Source organism: Macrobrachium rosenbergii, chromosome 19 (genome assembly GCF_040412425.1).
Source record: "Macrobrachium rosenbergii isolate ZJJX-2024 chromosome 19, ASM4041242v1, whole genome shotgun sequence".
Lineage (NCBI taxonomy): Eukaryota > Metazoa > Arthropoda > Malacostraca > Decapoda > Palaemonidae > Macrobrachium > Macrobrachium rosenbergii.
This window is the reverse complement of record NC_089759.1, coordinates 2,164,397-2,187,677: the sequence shown is the minus strand read 5'-3', so window position 1 is coordinate 2,187,677 and position 23,281 is coordinate 2,164,397. Positions and strand designations below refer to the sequence as shown.

The following is a 23,281-nucleotide window of genomic DNA, read 5'->3' as shown; positions in this document are numbered from 1 at the left end:
GAGGCTGATAAAGCAGCTAAAGAAGCAGTCCACATGACAAGAACTAATGTAAACATCCCTGTTAGTGACTATATATAAGATATATAAAAACAATCATTGTAAGCAAATAGCAAAATATATGGAATGACGAACCTGAAAGTAATAAATTAAAACAGATAAAATCCAGCATTGGAAAATGGAGTTCATCATATCACAGAGAGAGAGAGAGAGAGAGAGAGAGAGAGAGCAGATTACAAAGTGTTGATAACAGTCAAGCATGTATTGTGTGAATGCCCAAAATATAACCTGCAGCAATTATCAAATTTTGGAAGTAGATCAAAGAAGGAAATTTTGTCAGAATCTTCTTCATTGTCAGTAATACCAATTTTAATGTTCATGAGGAGCTGTGATTTAATTGATGAAATATAAAAATAAATAATAAAAATACAAAACCCCTTGGGGGGGTCTAATGAATTTTAAAACACTGAACTTTAAAATGTTGCTTAACTTATTCTGAATTTCCATATACCTTTGTAGGAAGTATATATGGAAATATGAGTATAAATGTATGTATTGTGTGAGTATTTTCCAATATGAGAGCATATGCCTTTGTGCAGTTTTTAATTTCATTCATTCATCATCATACCCAATGACCTATTTGACCTAGACCTGGCATTTCATCAAAATCCTTTGGGCCAGCCCTGTGAAAGCTGATGGCTCAGTGGTCTGGTTAAATTGTTTTCATAATAGTAATATGATGTGAATCAGCCTTTATTGGAACTTCAGAAGTTCAAGCAAAGGTGCAATGCGTTACTATCCTAATACAATTCAACTTCTACTTTAATATTTTACGTGCCTTTTCGTTATTCATAAATTTGTTAATATATCTGTTTTTCTGATAACTGATCTCCTCTTTCTGTATTTCCCATTACTGTCTGTTACTTTTTGAGAGAAAAAGATATCTATCAGGCTTTTATTTCTTCCTTGTTGCCCATGATATATCAGTTTTGTTGAGTATTTGAGAGTATTTATTTTTGAGAATAATGATAAATACTCTATGTGAATTTGAAAAAATTAACATCAGATGTAAATAAGATCAATTAATATTTATTTCAATTTAGGAAAGTTTACTTAAATAAATGTACCTGGCCATTAGTTGCCCTTGGTAGCTAACACACATGTATGCACTACTGGGGTTGCTCATATAATAAGTTTTTCTGAAAAATAATTTTTAATTTTGTGTCTTCAGAGATGTTTTTGTAATTCTTACAAGTTACTTCGGTGCACTGTATTAAGTACGTGACAAAATTCTCAGTATTTGTAGTGGCACAGGCTAAATTGGTACTTCTTACTTCTGTTTTGATGTAATTTTCGTAATTTCTAGTAGTTGCCATACAGTATGAGGTACTTACAAACTCTTGATAGCATTTTTACAGTTATAGAATCAGTCATAGGAACTCAAGGTGTTACAGTTTTTGTGGTGTGCATTCATTAAAAGCAGTTATTTAGGAGTGTTGTGGGCAAGGTTCTCGCAAAAAAAATATAGTTTCAAGATTTAATTTCAGTCCTCATTTTCACCGGGTGTGATGCTGTAAATTTGCTGAAAAATTTTGCAGTGTCTCCATCCCTTCAGGAAAATTTTGATTTATAGCTTTTTGATCCTTTATCAAAGAACACTTAAGCTTCTGTTGAGAATTTTCAGGATACTTAAAGACCCATTGAGCAAGCTTTTAACCTTCCATTGTGTTCCAGGTGAAAGTTTTCAGGATGCTAAAATCTAATAAGCAAGATTATAACTTTCCAATGTGCTCAATTTTCAGGACCCAGCATGCTATTAAAGCTCAAGCTAGACGGGAAATAGAGGCTGAGAGAAAGGCATTGGAACAGTTTAAAATTTCTGAGTCTGGTGCTGAAGATTTCAGACCCAAGGAAGTGGAGTGTGACAGTGCTGCTGTGTTAGCTGTCCAGGGCGTCTACTTTTATTGTCCTCTTCTTGGTTGGTTTGAGTATTTTGTTTCACAGTAATCTCTCTTTTCAACTGCTCTGCCTACATCTGCACATTTCCCATTATTGCACTGTTACTTAGCACTGTGGTGTGCAGTCCCAAAGAGTTTTGTTCAAAACTACCAACAGTAACTATACATCTCATTTATCTCAGCTTTGTTTTTCTACCTGTTAAATGAGTGAATATATATATATATATATATATATATATATATATATATATATATATATATATATATATATATATATATATATATATATATATATATATATATATATATATATATAAAACATTATATACAGATAGTCCCCAGTCATGGGTGGGTTCCGTTCGACAGCATGATGATACCCAAAAATTGCCAATAACAGAAAATCAGCGATATTAGCGCAATCCCCTGTTAGTGGTGCTGATAACCAGGGATCGGCACTGCTGATAAGTGAGGATCAGTGCCGATAAACGGGGATCCGTGTCGAAAATCCAGTTATCGTCATCACTAGACAAGCGCCATAAAACTGGATTGCCAGTAACTGAGGCCACCGATAACTGGGGACTCTCTGTATGTATATTATATATATATAAAAAATACATATATATATATATATATATATATATATATATATATATATATATATGGATAGATAGATAAATAGATATATACATACAGTATATCCCCCGTATTCGCGGACTCACCTATGTGTGGATTTCTCTATGGAACATATATACACACATTAATCGCTGAAAATGCACCCATTCACAGTATTTTTCACTGAGAAATATTCACTAATTTTCATCTCTTATTCGCTCTGGATAAAAGATCGGCAAGGAAATATACTGCTAAATTTAAACTACAAGTTGTAGCTGAAGCTGAGAAAACAATGTTCAAACTGGTAATGACTATAAATTATAGTGCATTGGCAACATGGATGAAACTCAACCGTAATTAAAATTGGAGAGAAAGTATTTTAATCAAAACTACTGGGCATGAAAGAACACATTACTGCTATTTTTACGCTGATAAATGACAAATATGTAAAGCTTGTATTATGATGAAATCAAGTGAAAATAGCAAATAAGGGTATACAGTAATGTAAAAATATATTAGTCCTATTCTACTTAACGTCATTTGTACTGTAACTACGGTAATTGTGTACTACTGTGAGATGGTTGAAATACAAGCAAAACGGCTGTTGTTATCCGATTCGGTTATAAGCAAAACAACAGTTTCTCATTCGGTTGTTTATGGCTGTATGCATTTACGCAAGAGTATAACATTACTAACAATACTTTTATCATTCTCTTTTACTTTTTCAACTAGAAGATGGGATAAAGAGATGGATGAAAAGAAGTTGGTCTTTTGTAATTTGGTCTCTCTTGCTGCCTGATTGTACGCTGCTGCCTGTGCCTGCGCGGAATTTAAAAATATTTTTAAAATATTGTCGTATTGGTATTAATTGCTTACCCCATTGCAAAATCGAATTATCGTAACTCGAACACTACCTAAGTATTTTAATAGTTTTATCACAAAAAGTGCATTTGGTCGTGAAAAGAGATGAAAATACAGTAATTAGTGAATATTTCTCAGTGAAAAATACCGTGAATGGGCGAATTTTCAGCGAATAATGCATGTTTATGTTCCATAGAGAAATCCGCAAATAAGTGAGTCAGTGAATCGTGAGACTGCGAATACGGGGGGTTTACTGTATACATACTAGTCCTACGAAGAACCTGATTATGTCCATATAAATCTGATACTCTTTATTTGACGAATGATGGATAAAGTATTGCTTACATAGTATTTAACAGAAAAACAAATTTGTAAATAAGTGTAAGTGAACAATTATGATTACACATGCACCTTACTACCCAGTATCACCTTCCACATAAACCATCACATTCCCGAGTTACGGGAAAGATGAGAACAAGTTTGCATTTCCTGCAGCTACAACATTTACTTTATGGCTTTTGTGTAATTTCTGTGTGCCAGGCTTGTTAAATTCAAATTAGAATATTTGTGCTTTTGGTGGTCTAGAACGATTGATCAAATTCTCATTGTTTCTTATGGTTAAATTTCTGCTTGGTTACAAGGACAATTCAGACACAAAGGATAGCTTTCTGGAATGATTAAATCTTCAAATGATGTATGACTGGCTTTCATTGTTTTTATTCCTTTAGTGCCCGATGTATGACATCAGGTCCTTCTTTATTTTGGATTTTATTCCTTCCAAATGTGATTGATAAATTAAATCACTAATTTCTTTATTTTGTATATTTATTATCAGTCACTCATAAGATATTTCTTTGTATTACTTTTAGATTTTATTGCTAAAAGAAATAATTATCAAATTTCAAACTATAGAATGTGGCCATAGCAATGACACAACAAGGCTTTGTATTTGATATGTTTACTAAATGAAATATTTCGTATCTTTGGCCATGTAAATGTAATGAAAGTTTAAAAGGGTAAAGGATAAACCTATCAAGTAGTTAGGTGAGCATTGTTGATGAATTCATGTTTGATATCGCATGTTTTTCTAAAAGAAGGCATCAGATTCATGCTATTTCTTAGGATGAATATTTACCTACAATGAAATTAAACTGGAGATCAAAGGAATTTCTATTGCTTAAATCCGAAGAAGACAGGGTGTTTCTTCCTGCCTTATCATCACACTTATGTAAATAAAAATAAAGAAAAGGTAATGATTATAACTTTGTATTTTCCATTTGTCCTTCACAGATGCTGATGAAAGCACTTTGACAGAACATTACAAGGCCCCTGTATTTTTGTTTTAAGTTTGCTTCAACATCCTGCTATTCTCAAGAAATTGGAATCTTGGGAAAGAGTTTGTCACATATTCAAATGCCATAAGTGTTCAAGACTCACTAGTTTCAGCACTATTCTATTCAGAAAGGTTCAGACTATCCTCTTGATCCAATTGATGGTTTTCTACCCATATATGCTTGTACATGTCCTTGATGTGATTGTTGAATATAACAGAGAAGGTGAAGGGTCAAGAATTGCATTGTCTGAAAACTCACTGTTAGAAAGGTTCATAAGTAGAGAATGAAATGGTCATGTGTTTTGAAATGACAGCATAAGTCTTCTTTTCATTATTAAAAGATAAACATAGAAGCCTAAATTCAGAAACATCTTTGAATCATGTAATTATTTAGGCATTTTTCCCTGAACATCAGCATCTACATTTTAAGAGAATGTTGTCTGTTACTTTTCATAACTGTCATGATAGTTCAAATACTTCCCTTAATACCTAGTATCTGACTAAAAATAATTAGAATGTACCTTTAAATAATTTGAGGATGATCTATATTGTGGTAGATTTAAGTAGAATTTGGTCACTGAAAAAGGTTAATAATATAGGGTATATATATATATAAGAATGATTTTATACTACAGTAGTGTTATTTTCTCCCAGTTGAGTAAAGGTATGAAAATTTTTATGTCTCAAGTGTAAACAAAACAAAATTAAATATTTTAGCGATCATATTTGACCAGAAAGTGTAAAAAAACTTACTTGTTTAAAGTATTTGTGCCTTTTGGCTTCCTCTTGTGCAGGTGAATATATGCATAGAAACACTCAGTAAATATATAGAAAATATTTTATCAAATCCAACAGAGGAAAAATTCTCACTTGAATAAGTGTGTGCCTTATCAGGAGAGAATAGAACCAGTAGAAAATACAAAGAGTTCTTAGAAGCTGCTGGGTTCTCTATAAAGAGCTTCCTTTCAATGACACACAAGAAGTTTTGAGTAAGTTTATTAAATTTATATATCTTCAAATTATTATGTTTTAATTTTGTAGAGGTAAAGACTGGGAATATTTAGTTTTCACTTGCGATCATGTCATCAACATTATTACGTTTGTGAAACCATGATGGATGCCAGACAAACACAATGAATCTCTCCACATTCTCTTTTTGTCTTGTGCACTTTTGGCTCATTCTATTTTGAAATCTTTAAAGTTCCACATACTCCACTATGTCCATGATTTTTTAATCTTCTGTTGCTGACATTTCTAATACCCATTCATGACTAACTGCTGCTCTCCCCTTCTCATCACTTGCTCAATTGATCTTGGCTGTGAGTTCTAACTGTTTTTCAACCTTGAGACATCACAACATGCAGCAGCTTTCGTGATTTGTAATATGATCTTCCTAATGCACTTCAGTCTTGAAGTAGTTATATGTAGTCAGTACCTAGTACCTTCAGAGTCTCGTCTTTGGTTTAAGAAATACAAGCTGTATACTTGCTTTGTGAGTTTCTGTTCATTGTACAGTGAAGACTGATTATTTGGCCACTGATTGTTGAAGACCCTATTATGCTGCAAAAATTTAGAGGTAGGTGTATTCAAACTTGTTTGAGTGTGAGAACAAATTCTTAGTTGTTTAGAATGAAAAGTAAAGTCTGTCTCCATTTGGTTTATGTTCCAGTTATTGAAAAGAAACCAGTTTGTGAATGTTTTAGAGTGAAAACAAGGTGGTGGCTCAGTCTTTCCCTGGAGGTCTGGGTAGCCACCCTCTTGTGTCTGATAAAGATGAAATCTAAAGTGAAACTGATGTCACTCGTATGAAACTCAAATGCCAAGTCTGAAGATACAGTGAAGCTATTGTAGGGATTAGTATATGGCATGGTTCCCCTTTGCATTGCTGCTGTATTCAAGGTTTTCCAAGTAACAGTTCTGAACAGCTGGAAAATTGTAACTGAATGTTCTGTGAACACAATGTTATTTCTATTACACAAAATACCCCTGAAATCAGAAGCTTTTCCGGGTAGTGTAGGAAACCAAATCATAAATATTGTCAGTGTATGAGAAAACTGGTGTTGAAGTGTTTAGACTAATATTGATAAGATACAAAAATAGTTATAGTTCTTCCAAATTTTATCATACCAAAGCACACAAAAATAGTATTAATTCATGGCCCTAGGAATGTTTCTTGAAAAATATTGTGTTATAACTGTGTGGTGAAGGGCAGCCCATCTGTTTGACTCATCATAGAGGCAGTGATGCTCCACCAGAAGTTACAATTGTGAGTCTTTTGACTCCTCAAGAAGGTAGGTGTGGTCTAGGAATTTTTAGGCTCATCATGTACTCTGATAACTGAATCTGTGGCAGATCTAACTTGCAGCGAATTCTGAAAGCTATTTGAGTATTAAGGAAAAGCACACAATGCAGCTCTACTCTAATATAGAGACTGAAACCAGCCAAATTTACAATGCTGATGAGACTCCCTGAAGCTATGTATTCATAAAAGTAAATGCTACTAAAAAATTCAGGAGAAATAAATATGTGGCAATGTAAGTTTGTTGAGTACCTCAGATGTACAAAAATTATAACTTTTGATGGGCAGTCTAGGTTGATGGCATTGTCTGTTACAACTTCATTACCAGCAGTGAAGGTAACTTAGGAAAGTCTTCTATAAACTCCAAAGTTGTTGTCTAAGTAAATGCTGTCCCAATCCCTCTATCAGAGGTCTGGTGAATAACAACATTTTTTGTTGTGTACTTGTTCAAATAAATGCTTTATTACCTCTTCACTATTAAGTTATAAATTTCTCTTTGTATTTCTGAGTTCTGGCTTGGATTTAACATCAAAGATGGTATTTACTGTACATGGTTGGTACCATGGAATGATGTGCTAAGGGAGGCAGGCATTATGTGCAAAGATAATACCAGAAATTGCAGCCTCTTCGCTTTGCTTCAGAGGAGAAATTATGAGTGTGGAAGATTTGCATGCCTTTGAAACTTAAGGACAGGATTTATAGACGCTACAAAGTAAAAAGACTGAAACAGCACCCGTTGGAAGGATCAGGCTCTGAGGAGTGAGGAAGGGCAAATGTGCGGTTCGCGGCTGGGCATTTTGACAAGCTACCAGCAGACTGCCTGAACCTCGACGAATTACGATTCTCTTTCTTCCAGATGGTGGTGTCAACTCACCTTGCAGTCCATGTTCTATGTCTTCCGGACCATATGGCGGCACCAGCCACGTGGTTATTCCTTGCACTTCAGCCTGGCGCTTTCTCTTTTTAAGTTAATCTCCTTATGACATGCGCCTCTGCTTGAGATGAGCAGTCACTAGGTCAAGGAAGAGGATTAAAAGATTATTAAGGGGTGAGGAATGAGAGATTTTCCAGGAAGGGGCGATGTTTTCCCACAACCTGCCTTTGCTAGTCAGCGGTGTTATTAACATTACTGTCCTTGTTTCAATCGAATAAAAGTAAATCAAGTCTATATGGTGCATTATTGCACTCTTAGAGGGCGAGGTGACTTAGAAGAGGTCTCCCTTGTGACAAGATACATGTTACATATGCATAAAAATTCTCTCTCTCATCTCAATAAGAGAGAGAGAGAGAGAGAGGATATAAATACAACTCACTTTTAATGACAGTATAAAAGCTTGTTGAGCTACAAGCTTTGTGAATGGCTACTTCAACTCCTTCAACCTTAGCATGTTGTCATGGAGAGAGAGAAGGGTGAACGTAGTTTTTTTATACAGTACATACTGCGATGATAATAGCACAGTGTTGAGGGATTTTACCTTAACATTTTATTGATATTTTGCTGTGTATGCATTAATATTAATATTTGAAAATTAGTAAATAATTTTTTATCATATAAATTAATTTAGTCCTGAAAATAAATACGGTAATTAGTGAATTTTCTACGATATATTTAGAATAAGTTCCACAGAAAAACCTTGATTAATGAAGCTGTGATTCTGATCCGCAATCTAGCAGGGACCCTATCAGCATCCCAAGATGCATTTTCCTTTGCTAGAGCTTTGCTTTTGGCTTGGCAGGGCAAACCTTTTTAAGAAAAAAATATATATTTGTATTGATATTTTGCTGTGTTTACATTATCTCTGTTATTTTATTTAAAATTAGTAATCAGTTTTCTATCATAAAAAATGTATTTGTACAGGAAGTAACATGAAATACAGTAATTAGTGAATATTTTTTGACGAAATTACCGAATTAAATTTTTAGCAAATAATTTGGGAATAAGTGGTTGACTTCGAAGAGAGCTGCTGGCAAGCCTACTTTTGCTTTTCCTACTTCAAAGCTTCTTCAGAGGAGAATTACAGGTTTGTACCGCACGGGGGAAGCATCTTCGTAAATGGTTTCTACGCCTCCTCTAAATTCTCTCCAGCTTAGTTGATGCATTGCGTGCTTTTACCTCGGCAGTCTTCTTCATACTTCTCCGAACTGGATCATCTTGTTTGCTTGTGCAAGAGTTTTGGAGATTTTATTTTTTCGTTGGACATTTGGGGCTTTAGCAAAGAAGATTGAAAGACTGCCCAGTCCTTGCAGAACCTGCTTCGGACGGCTTAATGATTAGATTCTGTCTTGTGAACAAGGCAATGAACCGGTTCAGCTGAACTTGCATTGCTATATTCGATGGGCTCGTTGAAGAGTGAAGCGTGATTATCTTTTACTCCTAATGGTGACCTCTATCGAAGTCAGCTCTCTGTATTCACCTGCTAGTTGTGGAGTAATTTTTTATCTTTGATTCATTATGGCGATGATGTTTACTTTGTATCAACTAAATAATCAGATTGGTATTGTAATTGTTTCCATCCTTAATAGAAAAGCTGGTATTTATTACATTTTCTTTGGTGTTTTCCTGAAAACTACGACGTGCTTATTTTTTAGACAACTGAGATCTTTGGTTCGTGCTGAACCAATCGCCACAACTGGACGAGGTGTGAGTTCTTTTGCCAGCTGAAGCAGCTACACAGATAGATGCCTCCAGAATTTTCAATATGACCACAGATGAATTGAAGCGGAAATACAAAGCAGGTATGGCTGTTGTCACTGGGGAAAATTAAAGTAAAATCATAGTGATGTTTCCATGCTTGCTGTTTTAAAGCTTAGTACTGTAAATATAGTAGTAGATCCTGGTATTATGTATTTATAAAGAAGTTTTAAGGTGTATATTGTCTTAAAATGACTTGAAGACAACTGTAATGACATTTCATTGTTTAAAATTTAACTTGAAGTAATTACAGTACTGTCAGAAAAATCAATATATTCAAATGAATATTTAAGATGTGGATCTCAATTAATTCATTGGATGAATCTTACCTACTGTTAAAGAATGGCTTATATCTCTGTGTGCATACAGAATAAGTTAGCATTCAATAGAAGATCAGCTGCCTGACCTGAAGACCCATCTCCTACACTTATTCTCCATCAGGTGTATTGGATGTTTAAACACATCAAATTCTCCTACTTGCTGCTGGTGTGTGCAGGTGTTATTATTTCATGGTTTGGGTGTGTGCTGCTTTCGGGTTTAGTGGGTGGATGCGTTTTGTAAAGTTTGGCCCAGTTCGGATGCATTTGCCTCCCCCTTTATCTCTTAAATAAAAATCAGTGAACAAATTCAGTAAAAGTATAGTGACCCATAGAGCCTTAGTGATTTCGGAGAAATGATTTTGGACTTCAAGCTCTCTTGGTAGATTTCTCATATTCTTCCTTTAAGGAAGAATCAAACTCAACTCTTAAATTCCATGCGGTTCCACAAACTTCCCATCCCACTTTAACCACTTGGAGATGCTCAGCAATATCTCCCAATAAGGAGGTTTTTCAAGAGTATCACGTTTTGTCCTTAATCAGCTGGAGAAAACTTCTTGGCCTTATATTAAAGCGAGAAGTTGTTCCTACACAAATAACAAACCTTCGGTCTTTACATAGGATTATGCCAGCGAATGTAAGCTGGAACAGCCGTTAACTTTCAAACAAGGTTGTTAGCTACCAATGGTATGGGGGAGCCCTGCCCACCCTTCGGTCCGCACTCCACTGCTTTTGGCTGCCGTCAAAGTCAAGACAGCTGCTGCGCTCTGTGCTTCTGCATTCGACTTTCTTTTTATTTGCTTGTTTTGTGATATATGAGCCTGTTTATTTGTTTGCCTTGTATCTATAATGCAAACCCTAACTACAACAACCTGGGAAACCTTTAGTTTAGGCATTGTCTAGTAAACAAACCTTGTAATTGGTACCTCTCCTCATTAGAGATAAACCCTCACGTACTTTATTGTGTATTATGGAGCACGATTGCAATCAGTAGTCCCATGTAGTGAGTGTCGTGTCCAACTTGAGCAGTGAGCAAAGTTTATGGGAAATGAGATAAAGTAGGTTTCTCCAGTGTCATTTTATGGAATGGCACCTCGGAACCAGAAGAGCTTGATGGTGAGCACAAACATGTGGCCACGTTGCTTTTAATATCACCTTACGTTACATTTCTTCCCACTTCAAATCTGTATCTCTTTGAGAGTCTGCTGTAGCAGTACTTGTAAACAAGCCTGCATGCAGGACTGTACTTCTCCACCACTATAGTGGGGCATCCAGGGCACCTGGAGCTACAGCCTGGTTCAGGAGCACAACAGGGGCTGGTCAAGCATTACTAATCTGGCAGTTGCTAATTTGGTTACACAAAATAATCCAGCACTAATTTTCGCCAGAGTAATGTACTGTAATTACAAATTTCCTGGGTCACCACACCAACCTGCCACTACTGTTTGTTGGCGCTACTAATGTGTAAGTACATACCCTGTGCACACAAGTGCATTTATCTTTTGGAATTAAAGAAAAAAAAATTAGAAAATGCAGTAAATATAAATGAGAATAGCATAAAATATAAATGAGAAAATCATAATTGTAACAACCTTGAAAGAAAACAAAAGCTGTAGGAAGTTCTCAATCATGAATGAGGAAATTATTACTGCATGTACCCTACACTTCCTGATTAGGTGTTAGTCTAAACTGCTGTCAGCGATGAGCTAGACTAACAGTATTTTCTATGTTATTTGCTTGCTTTACAAGAATTTAAATAATATTTCATGTGGTTGTAACTAAACTGCAGATTGACCTTTGAAGACTACGACTTGAATTACCTAAGCATGAGGTAGGTCACAAGCCGGCATTCGGCGGCAGGGCCTGCCCCGCACTCCGCTAAGCTAATCGTGCGGTGTAACCCAGTAAGCACATAAGTGCGTTGTATTTTGTATTTTTTTAGGGGTGTTTGCTGGTTACAGTTTTTAACCATATTAACTATGGAGGAGTGAAGAAGGCATATGAGGAATGCGCGACAGCCTACCCCTGCGTTAATTCAAGTCGGCGTAATCAGTCAATGTTTAACAGTTACAACGACGACAAAATATTACTTTAAGTGTATAAACCAGTAAAATAACATGGGAAGCGATCAGTGCCATAGTCTGCTCACCCATGGAACTCTTCGGTTAAATACCGCGATCCCCATTGTCTTTGGGTCGTAAAGAAAATAAAAAAATGAGAAAATACAGTAAAAATTAAAAATGAGAATAGTGACTAATTTACAAGAAATCATAAGCATAATAACAGAAACCAAATAAGCTAGCATGAACTTCTCCAATCCCAGTGAATGAGTTGTCATTGATACCCTGTGCACATGATTGTGATTATCTTCTGGAATTTGTAAAAATAAAAATTAGAAAATACAGTAAAGTATAGATATATAAAAAAATCAAGATGAAAAAATGGTAAATTGACTACTACCCAACATGCAAATGTGTAGTTACCAAATTCCAGCTCTTCATTTGGAAGTGGCAGGATGAACTTTCTTACAAGTAGCGTAAATAAGAATAGAATAAGATATATAAAAAAATCCAGATAGAAAATCGAGAATTTTGACAGCCCTTCCACCTAACAGTATAAATATTTGACATTGAAGACCATCTTCCTTCTATCTCTTGTATCAACCAAGAGAGTGGGGAAACTGCATGCCCTCTCATACAGCTTTACACAGACTGTGGGATGTCCCTCCATATCCATGGACTTTGTCCTAGCCAGAACCCTGCAATACCAGACCCAAATTTGAATGGTTCCCCATCCCATCATCGAAGGACTTTGTCAGGGAAGATAAGAATAAAATGGTTCTAGCCCAATCAGAGTTTTGAGGCAGTAATTGAAGCATATGGCCCCTCATAGACCCTCCTGCAGGGGACTTCATAAGAACTGGAAAGTGAAAAGAGAGGTCTCTAGAAATACAATCTCGTTCTGGTTAAGAGAAGTTATAGTTGGGGTATGCACATCCATTAGAGTTATGAGTATACCCATCATAAATTAAAGCTTGCAAACATTGGGAGATAGGCCTCGGTGGCATTCAAGGAGCAGCTGTGTCTGGAGTGCAGAAGGTGGGAATGACCGGAAGCGGCAATCAACCTTCATATTCTTCCTATCTGCAGGACTTGGCCACGATCATGGCGATACCTTTCATGCTCTGGGCCCTGGTGTAGCCAGCTGGTGGTGTAATGGCAGCAAACCCAAGGGAAGGTTCTGCCCAAGAAGAGACTGGAGGTATCATCTGTTGTCCCCCAGGAGGATGTGGTGAGTACAGGAAGGGCCTAGCCCATTTTTTGTTGGTGACCTGAGCTATAGGAGTTGATCTGGAGATGAAGAGAGGTGTGGTACTGACATGCCAGGGCATGCCCACCTGTCGCTCTGGATAGATTGGCCTCCTGCCTTTTGGTGAGACTCCAATTATGAAAGTGTAGGTTTGTATTCCTGTTGGATCGAATACCAGATTTTAAACTAATTTGTATTTTTCCTAGGATATGAACCTAAGCTCTCATGGGGAGTTTCTGCTTCCCTACACCCCACCTCATGGTTCTGATCTCTCTAATCACATAGCTGGTTAAATGAAAAAGACAACAGCTCAGGTCATGGGTTACTCATAGGCCTACCTGATGGGCTTTTGTTTTTACATCTAAGTCAGTGGCAGCTGCAGTGCACCTAGCGCTGATATTCCATCTCTACAGCCCTAAGATTATCCTAGAAAGAAATACAATTACTTTTTAAAAATTTGGTATTTTTATGTGTGTAGCTGTCTGCGAGATCCATGTTGGGACTTGAAGGGGCACAGGAATGTAATCAAAAGTGAAAGGTGTCAAAATCTATATTTGTTCCTTAAGTTTGTTGTTCTGTTACCTAATCAACATTTTTGCCAGCCTGCATGTGTTTTATATGATTCAGAACCAGAGATGTTAAGGAAAGAAACCAAATGCTGATGACAGTATGAGGAGGTAGAGATGAGAGAAATCAGGAGTACAGATTTTCTCTTATTGGGTATGTACAAAGCTCATATACATTTTCTTAATAAAAAGTGGCTTGCATATTTGGAGTATTGTTTTTGTGCGTATGCTCATATTGAATAAATTGAATATTACACATTGCTGAAAATAGGAATATCCATTTTAACCAGTAATTATAGGGTTGAATCTTTAAGTACAGTGTACCATCACGTTAATTACATTGAACATTTAAATTAGTCATTAATTCTTCAACATGAAATCCCTTATCATAAACGATAATCTACGGTGTCTTCCAAGAAGTAGTTGTATATTGTATAAACATTTTACAGGGTTCGGTTTCCAGATGGATTGATACTACAGGGTACTTTTGGAGTCTATGAGAAATTTTCAGAGGTAATGAGCTTCGTAAGAAGTCACTTGGTGAATGACTGGCGGCCATTCATTCTGAGTCTCAGTGGAGGAGGAAAGGTAAGAAACATCCTTAATTTGTCTTCTGCAAGAGTTTTCTAGTTTCTGTTTATATGCAGTTATTTACTTATTTAGTCTCCTTATTGCCACTTATTATTACTTTATGTATCCTAGTAAAAGACTAATTTAAGGAATTATTAGTGCTGAATGACTGGACATCAAGTACCATACATACATCAACCAATTCAAAGGAATGAAATCAGCTGATATAAGAACTACCTTTTTTTATTGCTGTTGGTTTTCTGGTCCATAGAGGGAAAGTAAAGTTAGATTTTTATACACATTCTTAAATATATACAATGGCCCCCATTTTTACGCATTTCACATTTCTGCGTTTCATTTTGTGGTACAATCATTCACTTGTCCACGGGGGAAATTTCACTAATATGTGGATTTTCCTTTGGGCCGTATCTCTAAACTTATCACTAATTCTATATGTAGTTTGATTATAATTATGTATTATAGTGTGATTTTTACATCATTTATTCAGTATAAATGGATTCTGTAAGTGAAATTACGTTTCATTGATATTTTGCTGTTTTTTTTTCATTAAAGGATATGTATACTGTTTGTACTGTTTGAGAGAGAGAGAGAGAACTGAAGTGTTTATACATCAAAGCACAGAACTTGCTGGGGATGAGAATTCAAGGCACTTAAACTGTGGGTGGGAGGAGAATGTTGAGAGTTGCCTACATATGAAATTCGGATTTCAAATATTTCTACGGTGATTAGAGGTGAAGCATCAACAGTGATAAAATATTCTCTTGTGTACTGTTATAATGTGTGTGATAATGATAGTCAACTAAACTTGTAATGAAATACGGTACAATAAATCAGACAAAGCAAAAAATATGGCAACATTATCTGTTGTGAACTTTCTAGATTTGTTTATTTTCAATTTTTTATGTTTATGGTACAGTCATTGATATTATTTTCATTAAAGGATATGTACAGTGCAGATATATGAGAGAGAGAGAGAGAGAGATTATACGTTGTTACAGAAAAATTGCTAACGGTCTTAGGCCCGGAGGTTTTGAGTTGCCTGTGTATGAAATTTGGATTTTAAATATTTTTATGGTGATTAGATCAATACAGTATAAATGGATTCTGTAAGTGAAATAACAAGTTATAGACATTTTGCTGTGTTTTCTCACTAAAGTATATGTATACTGAGAGAGAGAGAATGACAGCACAAGAATTTTTTATTAAATTTATGGGAGTTGGTGAGGACTAACCACAAAATGATGTAAATCAAGAACTTACTGTAGTAAAACATTTTTTTTATCATAAATGTATTTATACGTAAACATGAAAATACTAACATGGCATAAGAAACCTAGCATTCTGTTTGGAGGAGCGTGTTCCAAACTATCCCGTATTTTAGATATGCTCTATACATTCCTACTATAGGGTTGGATATGCTCTGATATCTCCAGATAGGAAACCCAGTATTACCTGATACAGTGTCTGTTCTTGCAGCATGAATATCTTCAATGTTACTAATTTAAAATTAATAAATATATGCCCTCATGAAAGTTTTGTCCTTTTAGTTGTTCTAGAATTGCTATAAATCACTTGAAAATTAGTCCAAAAAATTTCTTGTTCTACAGGTTCAAATAATCCTTCCATGACTTCATAAATCTGATCTAAATCCTTAACTATATCAGATCCCTCATGATGTAGGCATTAAAATTTTGTGAGTGACATTTTACAAGAGATGCAACTTTGAATTTGCTAGTTCTCTATGTACTGGTAGTCATATTGTCAATCACCTGGTTGTTGATATTGAAGATAGTGTACTGTACTATATTTTAGGAACTCTCTTTTAAGGAGATAAGTCAATGGCTATACTTTTATTAAAGTATTTGGAACCTCTTGGTTTAGACAGGTTAGGCATAAAAAATTTTGCAAATGCCCATAGCATAAGTCTCCTTAAGTGCTACAAGATGTTAGCCATGTTAAATGTGGCCTCTGAAAAATAAAATTGTGCTGTCTGTGGTCTTTTATTTGACCTGTCAGACTTATGTGCATGTACTATGTGTAAATTTAAAATTGATATTTTTACTTTACAGAGAGGCTGTTGTCTGGACATACTTTTTATACAAGGTTGCTTGTTACAAACTCATCTTGTTTTTTATTGGATTATGAATACACAAACAGTTGTTTCTTGTGTAAACAGCATGGTCTTTCATATTTTGACTTTATACAGAATAAACCCATTGATTTACCATGTATACAGAAGAAAATAACTGTTCTGCTTATAACTTTGTTCATATGGAAATATTTAATTTCAGATTACAGAAGAAGATCAGAATCTAGTGGATTTGCGACTAGTCCCAGCTGTAGTTTTCAATTTTACGTGGGATCCAAGTGTACAAGACCCAAATTTAGATGACAGTGTTTATTTAAATGATGAGACTCGTTTGCTTTTGCAGTAAACGAATAAACTGAAACCCTTTGGGAAATATAAAAGACACCGCTTATCAAGATCAACATAATACTGCTTTCAAGATGGTATTTATTGTTCTGCTACATATAATGAAATATCTAAATCATTTGACTGTTGTAAGCCTTTTGATTTTATTAATATTACCTACAAGTAATTTTTAAAGGTAGTACTTTATTCATTTTACTGTCTATGGAATTTGAAAGATTTTACTCTACAGATGTTTCAGCATCAAGCTGTGATCCAGGTGTACCACATATGAAATGTTAACTGTAAAGCCAAGAAACATTTATCCATTATCTAGTGTAGACATTAATATACTTTTTTTGTACTTGATTCACATCATCATAAACTTTTGTTTTCTCTTTTTACATATTTTTTATTTGTTTTTATGAAGCACATTATATCAGAGAGAAGGAAAAATATTTATTTCTTGCCATGTACAACCTGCATATTTAAATGGCAAACCCTATATGTGCCATGTGTACACCAAATCACAAGGAGCAGTGCAGTTGTAGATAATTTTGTTCCTTACCAATCCCTTTTGCTGGTTATTAGAACCCTAAAAACTTCTTCTTACTGATAGCAATTTTACTTTGTCAAATGGAAAATATATAATACTGTACTATTCTTACTATACTGGTATATGTACATTTGATTGTTTAATTATTTTGCTTTGGCTGCACTAAAGCATTTTGCCTCTTGGGAAAACTATACAGTACTAGCATTTTAATAAATATTAGCTAAATGAATCATTTCCACAGAATGTGCTTTCCTATCTTCCTCCTTCCTAACCTTTCTCCCAAAGTGAAGTATATTTATGAGAAAAACTTCATTTTTAAATGTAATGAATGGTTGGGTTAGCCATTTTATATAACTGGGTTAGAACTACAAAATTATTTATGTAAGGTTGCAAGTCCTTTAAGAACTGTGTTCATGAAAAGTGAATGTTTATCGACTAGTTCATTACTAATAAAAGCAGTTTGTAGTTTAATAAAGACATTTCGTACTTCATACACTTTGATGCAGATGGTTGCATCCTGTATATAGGGGCTTGCCTGCATCAGGAAAGTGTAAAAGGTGAATTTCTGTGATACAAGAATGATTTGATTTTATCGTTGTTTCATGTTTTGTATTTTTTATTTTCAATTTGAGTTTGACAATTTAGATCATTTAATTTTGCTAGCAGTACTCAATTCCAGTGGTCCTTTTGATGAAATTATGCTTAGTGCATCATAAATCTCAAAACATCATGCCTTTTCAGTGAAATACACATATATATATTTGAATTATGGTGTTTGATTGAATCTTGACCTTGTTTTAAGGATTGTACTGAATCCTGAATCAGTAGAATGACCTTTTAAAATTTCACTGATTATAATATTGTAAAGAGATTATTTTTACCTCTTAAATCATTTCAGCACATCAAAGAAATATTATAATTTTTTGTCACCAAGGATAAGACCATGAAGAGTGGAAAGAGCATTTGTGGTATTAAGAGAAAAAAAAATCATCTAAAAATGCAGTAGAGTACTAGATCCTCTGCCAAGAAGATGATATTGTAAACAGTGTATAGTTTTAAGTTCAGTGGGCAAAACTTACCCAAAGTCGGAATCTTAGGACAGAATAGGGATGTCGGGTATATGTACAAAACCCGCTTCAGTACAAACTGCTGCAGTTATGTCCGTATGACCATACCACAAAAATGCAACAGCAATCTAAAGTATGCATAATGTGAGTCAAGCAACCTTGCAGCTAGATCCAAAGAATATTCATTCTCTGTTTACAATATTGAGCTTTGCTTTGACAATATAGAAGAGTATGAACATAATAGAAGCAAAATTAGAAAGTAAAGTGTGGTCTTTCAATGACCTTTGAAACAAAGTGAGTATAAAATGGTAATGGTCCAAAACTTTTGAAAGAAATAATACGTTTACTAGAAATACACCAATAATTAAAGATCAAAAGAAAACAGTACAAAAAAGAATTCAGAGGTAGAAACTTTAACCCAAAAATATCTGAAGTTCTCCATTTGAGGAATCTAACTGCCATAGAAAAATCAAAATAAATCGGTAATCACTTAATGGTGAATCACCACCTAAATGAAGCCAAGAACATGAAAAATCTGAAACATAAAATGATGTTAGACCATTCCTGAAAGAAGTGCTGAACGACAAAAACATTTCCAACTACAAATAAGTACTGATGATGATTTGTAATCCTTTACCCAAAAATGAATTTTTTTACTTAGCCAAATTATTTGGGTTAAGAAAATGCAAAGGCAGGATAGAAATAAGTGTGAGTGAAAGTCAAATTGATTCCGCATCTCCTCAAGCGAATGGAGATGTTTAATTAATATCTAATGGAGATGAATCCATTGCAGCCCCCCAAATGCAGCCGCAGGGCCACAAATGTGTCATAAAAGAACTTAATGTGCTTCCCCAAATCAGTGAACAGTTTACTGACAGTATACTGGCAATTAACATCTTTATTAACAACAGAGCATTAAAAATCATGGCTAGCTCCTTACAAATCAAATTACTTGTGTGCAATAAATTTGGAACAAAAATAGGGAGTTTTAATTAAAAAAAAAAAAAAAAAAAAGATCGTTGTAGTATCAAACTCAAGACAACCCATAAAACTGAACATAAAAATTTGTGAAACTAAAACAAGCTCTGCAATTTCAAATGCATATGAATATCAAAATAGATTCATTCATAAACTAAAAAAGATTGGCAACGGGGTTCATTTTCATAACTTCCTGCTAATAACTTACTTGATAATAGAAAAGTTAGGAAGTACAACGAAAGGTTTCAGAAATGAAGCTATAAGCATAATTAACACTCTTTTGTCACGAACGATGGATTAATCCTAGGACCCAGGACACCCTCGAAGAAATAACAAAAGCAACACAAACCCTTATGGAAATAGCAAGCGAATGTGGCCTCAATATAAACAAAGACAAAAGCAATATATCAATATTCAACGATCAGCAACATGAAAGACAAGAGCTTCAGAGAACAGATAAATGGACACAAATCACAGCAAAGTAGAAAAAGGCAAATGTGGCTCCTACAGTCGTCAGTAAAAGCTGTAGCAGGCTGAAAATAGAAAAACTATATCGGAAAGGATTAGCAATGATGCCATCCCTTCCTTCCTTCCTGCCATTCGAGAGCTATGAAGAATAAACTGTTCTATCTGAAACATACAGTGCACTCGAGAGTCGTGGAAATAGGCTCCTACACAAGATAACCATGGATCAGTGCGAAAACAAGAAAACCCCGTGGATTCTGCAAGTAAAAGAATATATGACTATTAAACAAATTTAAGTAAAATTACCATCTTGGGACAAGCACCAGCGAGAAGAAATTTATGTATTGAACAGTAAGAATCTACAGAAGATGTAAAGAAAACACAGAGAAGAAGTCTGAGTATGATATAACATTGATAAGTAATGCTAGACAGTAGGCCTAGACAGGCACACTGGAATCAGAAGATGAGGAATAGGCTAAAGGAAGGGCTACAGAATGTCTGTGCTGTGCCCTGAGGAAAAAAAATGAAAACTTAGAAGACCATTTCTTACTCTACTGTCCACCATATATATAATGAGATTAGAAATAGATACAGTTTTGTGCAGCAGCCATATCAGGAAAACAAAGAGGAATTGATAGCTAATATCCTTCTTTTTACAGATCTGCTGAAGGAAACTGAAAACAGGAAAGAATTTATAATAAAAGGGTTATGACTTCACAGAGACAAAAAACTTGAACAAACACAAACAAAGAAGGAATAAAAGGAGCAAGGTAGGAGGAGGAGGAGGAGCCGTTTCAAAGTATAATTCCGCCTAATACTACTAATATGAGCCGACGTTCCTTAGGTGGGAATCTGATTTGATTTTCCTTTATTATTATCATAAATATTATTTTTACTCTTATTTAATTGCACTTCAAGCATATTTCGTCGATGATTTTCTAATCTTAACCAATAATCTTAGTGATTAAAATGAAATAACGCCATTTATATCATCCAGTAAGTGTGTTCAGAAGACCTCTAGCATGAGCCTATTTACCCTGACCTAGATATATATAAGTGAATATTCGTACGTTATTTGCTGCAATTATAATGTAAATAACGGTTGTGTTTTATCATTTGAAGGTTAAGTAACGCTTAAATAAGGGTTAAATAAGGCCGAAATGAGCGTGAGTTGCGGCCGGCTCACGGTAAGCCACCATTTAGATGTAAGTATATACTACGTATACTTTAAAGCCATATTTAGCCTTTGATGGCTAAATTTACCTTAGATTAATCGTTTTTTAACATATTTGGTTAAAATAAGGCTTATATAAGGCTTAAATAAGGCTGAAATCAACAAAAGTTGTGACCGGCCCCTTACGGCATTCCTTCATGTTTGTCTATATGTATATATGTGTATTTTAAAGCCTTAGTTTGCCTTTTATGACTTGAGTTGCCTTATATTAACCATTATTTAACCTATTTTGTTAAGTTTAACAGTTAGAATAATGTTAGTATAGTCAAACGGTTAGGCTATATAGCACAAGGCTATGTAGCCTAACTGACCCTAGAGTAAGGCTGACCGTATTTAAATGGCTTCAGATAACATAATTACCTCTTATTGGACCCTAGTACTCAAAAATGTTAGATTGGTGCGCTACCGCCAGGCCGTGGCGTTCCCTGACTGATATAGAGCAAGCCTAGATGAGCTGGATTGGAAGCAGCTGTAGGTGAGGTAGAGGTCATCTGTGGGGTAAGGCTGGTCCAGATGACTTGGCCCACTCAAGGCTATTGGGGGTTACAGCTTACTTTGGGGGCGCAAGGATAGGAGGGGGCAAGGCCCCCTTGGCCAGGTAAAGGCACGGCATCATAGGTTAGGTTAGAGGTAAAATAGGTTAGGTACTTTTCCGAACCATGTTATCCCTTTCTTTATTTTGCAGGAGTCACGACTTATGCTAATTTTACGGGTCTGTGGGGGTGAGAGACCCCCTCCTCCCCTTGATAGGTCGCTGCATGGCATCCTAGGTTGTGTTAAGGCAGGTCTGGTCAGGTCATATTCATATGAAATGTCTGCTAGTTTAGGGGCAATCTGGGCCATAGTTTGTGAGATGAAAGCGAAGGCTAGGTTACTAGTTACCACCAATTGCCGACCGAGATATTTACCGTCTTTTGTCAGTTATCTTTTGGTTTTACTTTGAACTGTCATTTTGATACCGGATTTTTTATGCTGCGATCTTAGTCTCCTTAATGTTATTAATACCGAACTCGCTCTCAAATCTATCGCAAACTTACCGTTACCGAAATATTTAGTCCTGCTTTCTATTGTTCAAGTTTCGGCATTCATTCCAAAGGGGCTGGTGCTGGACACGACACTGTTATTGGTGTTGGTATTACCTTTTTTTATATTTATCTTGTTTTAAATTTATGATATTTACCATCTTTTTTTATGTGTATATGTCTATTTTTTATGTTCATGATATTAACCATCTTTTGTTCATGTTTTGATGTTCCTCACAAAGGGTCTGGTACTAGAACGGCTCCCATTTTGGGCGTAAAAGGTAGTTACTGAACTATCAGGCCACAGTAGGTTGTAAATTTTACCTCCATATTGGATCCCAGACCTCATGATGCGATAATGGAAATGCCATTTTCCACTACAACATGTTGTTCCACAAGCCACGCAAAGTAGGGAGCCTATGAAGACAACAGACTCACTAGGGCTGGCCTGAAATCAGTATCCTTCAGATACATCAGGACCTAATTTGACTAACAAGTAGAGGATACAATGCTGACTTGTGATAAATACCGTATGTTCCTTCCTCTGTTGGGTGCAGGGGTAAGGGCCTAAGCTAGTCATTGGTCAGTTTTAAGTGTCTGAGCCATTTTTGTATCTTGGGCGATCAGTGAATTTTTCAGTGTAAGGACAGTGGAGGTCTGGTAAGGTTTCACATTGTAATTATCAGGTATAATGAGGCATTTTTATTCATTTAATGAATATTTTCCTACTAAAGATTACAATTAAAATTGTTCTTAATGAATTTTGGTAAACGTTGTCGTTTTTGCTTTTGTAAACAGTTGTAATATATGAACATCCTAAATTGTTACAATGTTTTGAGATATTGGAGAAGTAGCCATCTTTGCAACAATTACATATCTAAGCTATAGGAGTATGGGAAGATGACTGCTAATAAGATAGTGTCAGCTGTATGCTAATGGATGCATTTGGTTTTGGGTAGATGTGCTTGAAGAATGAGAGAAAGTGAGGTCTGGAGGTGCCTGGTACATATTGGG

At 35.3% G+C, this 23,281-nt stretch overlaps 1 protein-coding gene across 1 annotated transcript in view; it reads left to right on the top strand.

The window, feature by feature from the left end:
* LOC136848386 (UBX domain-containing protein 6-like) overlaps positions 1–18,267 on the top strand; it is a 77,894-nt gene extending 59,627 nt beyond the window's left edge. Inside the window, exons 7-12 of the mRNA XM_067120680.1 lie at positions 1,800–2,000; positions 4,593–4,677; positions 5,556–5,634; positions 14,053–14,098; positions 14,394–14,532; positions 16,827–18,267. Of these exons, the coding sequence (XP_066976781.1) occupies positions 1,800–2,000; positions 4,593–4,677; positions 5,556–5,634; positions 14,053–14,098; positions 14,394–14,532; positions 16,827–16,970 (694 nt within the window). The 3' untranslated portion in view covers positions 16,971–18,267. The remainder of the gene's footprint in view (positions 1–1,799; positions 2,001–4,592; positions 4,678–5,555; positions 5,635–14,052; positions 14,099–14,393; positions 14,533–16,826) is intronic.
* The last annotated feature ends 5,014 nt before the right edge of the window (positions 18,268–23,281 follow it).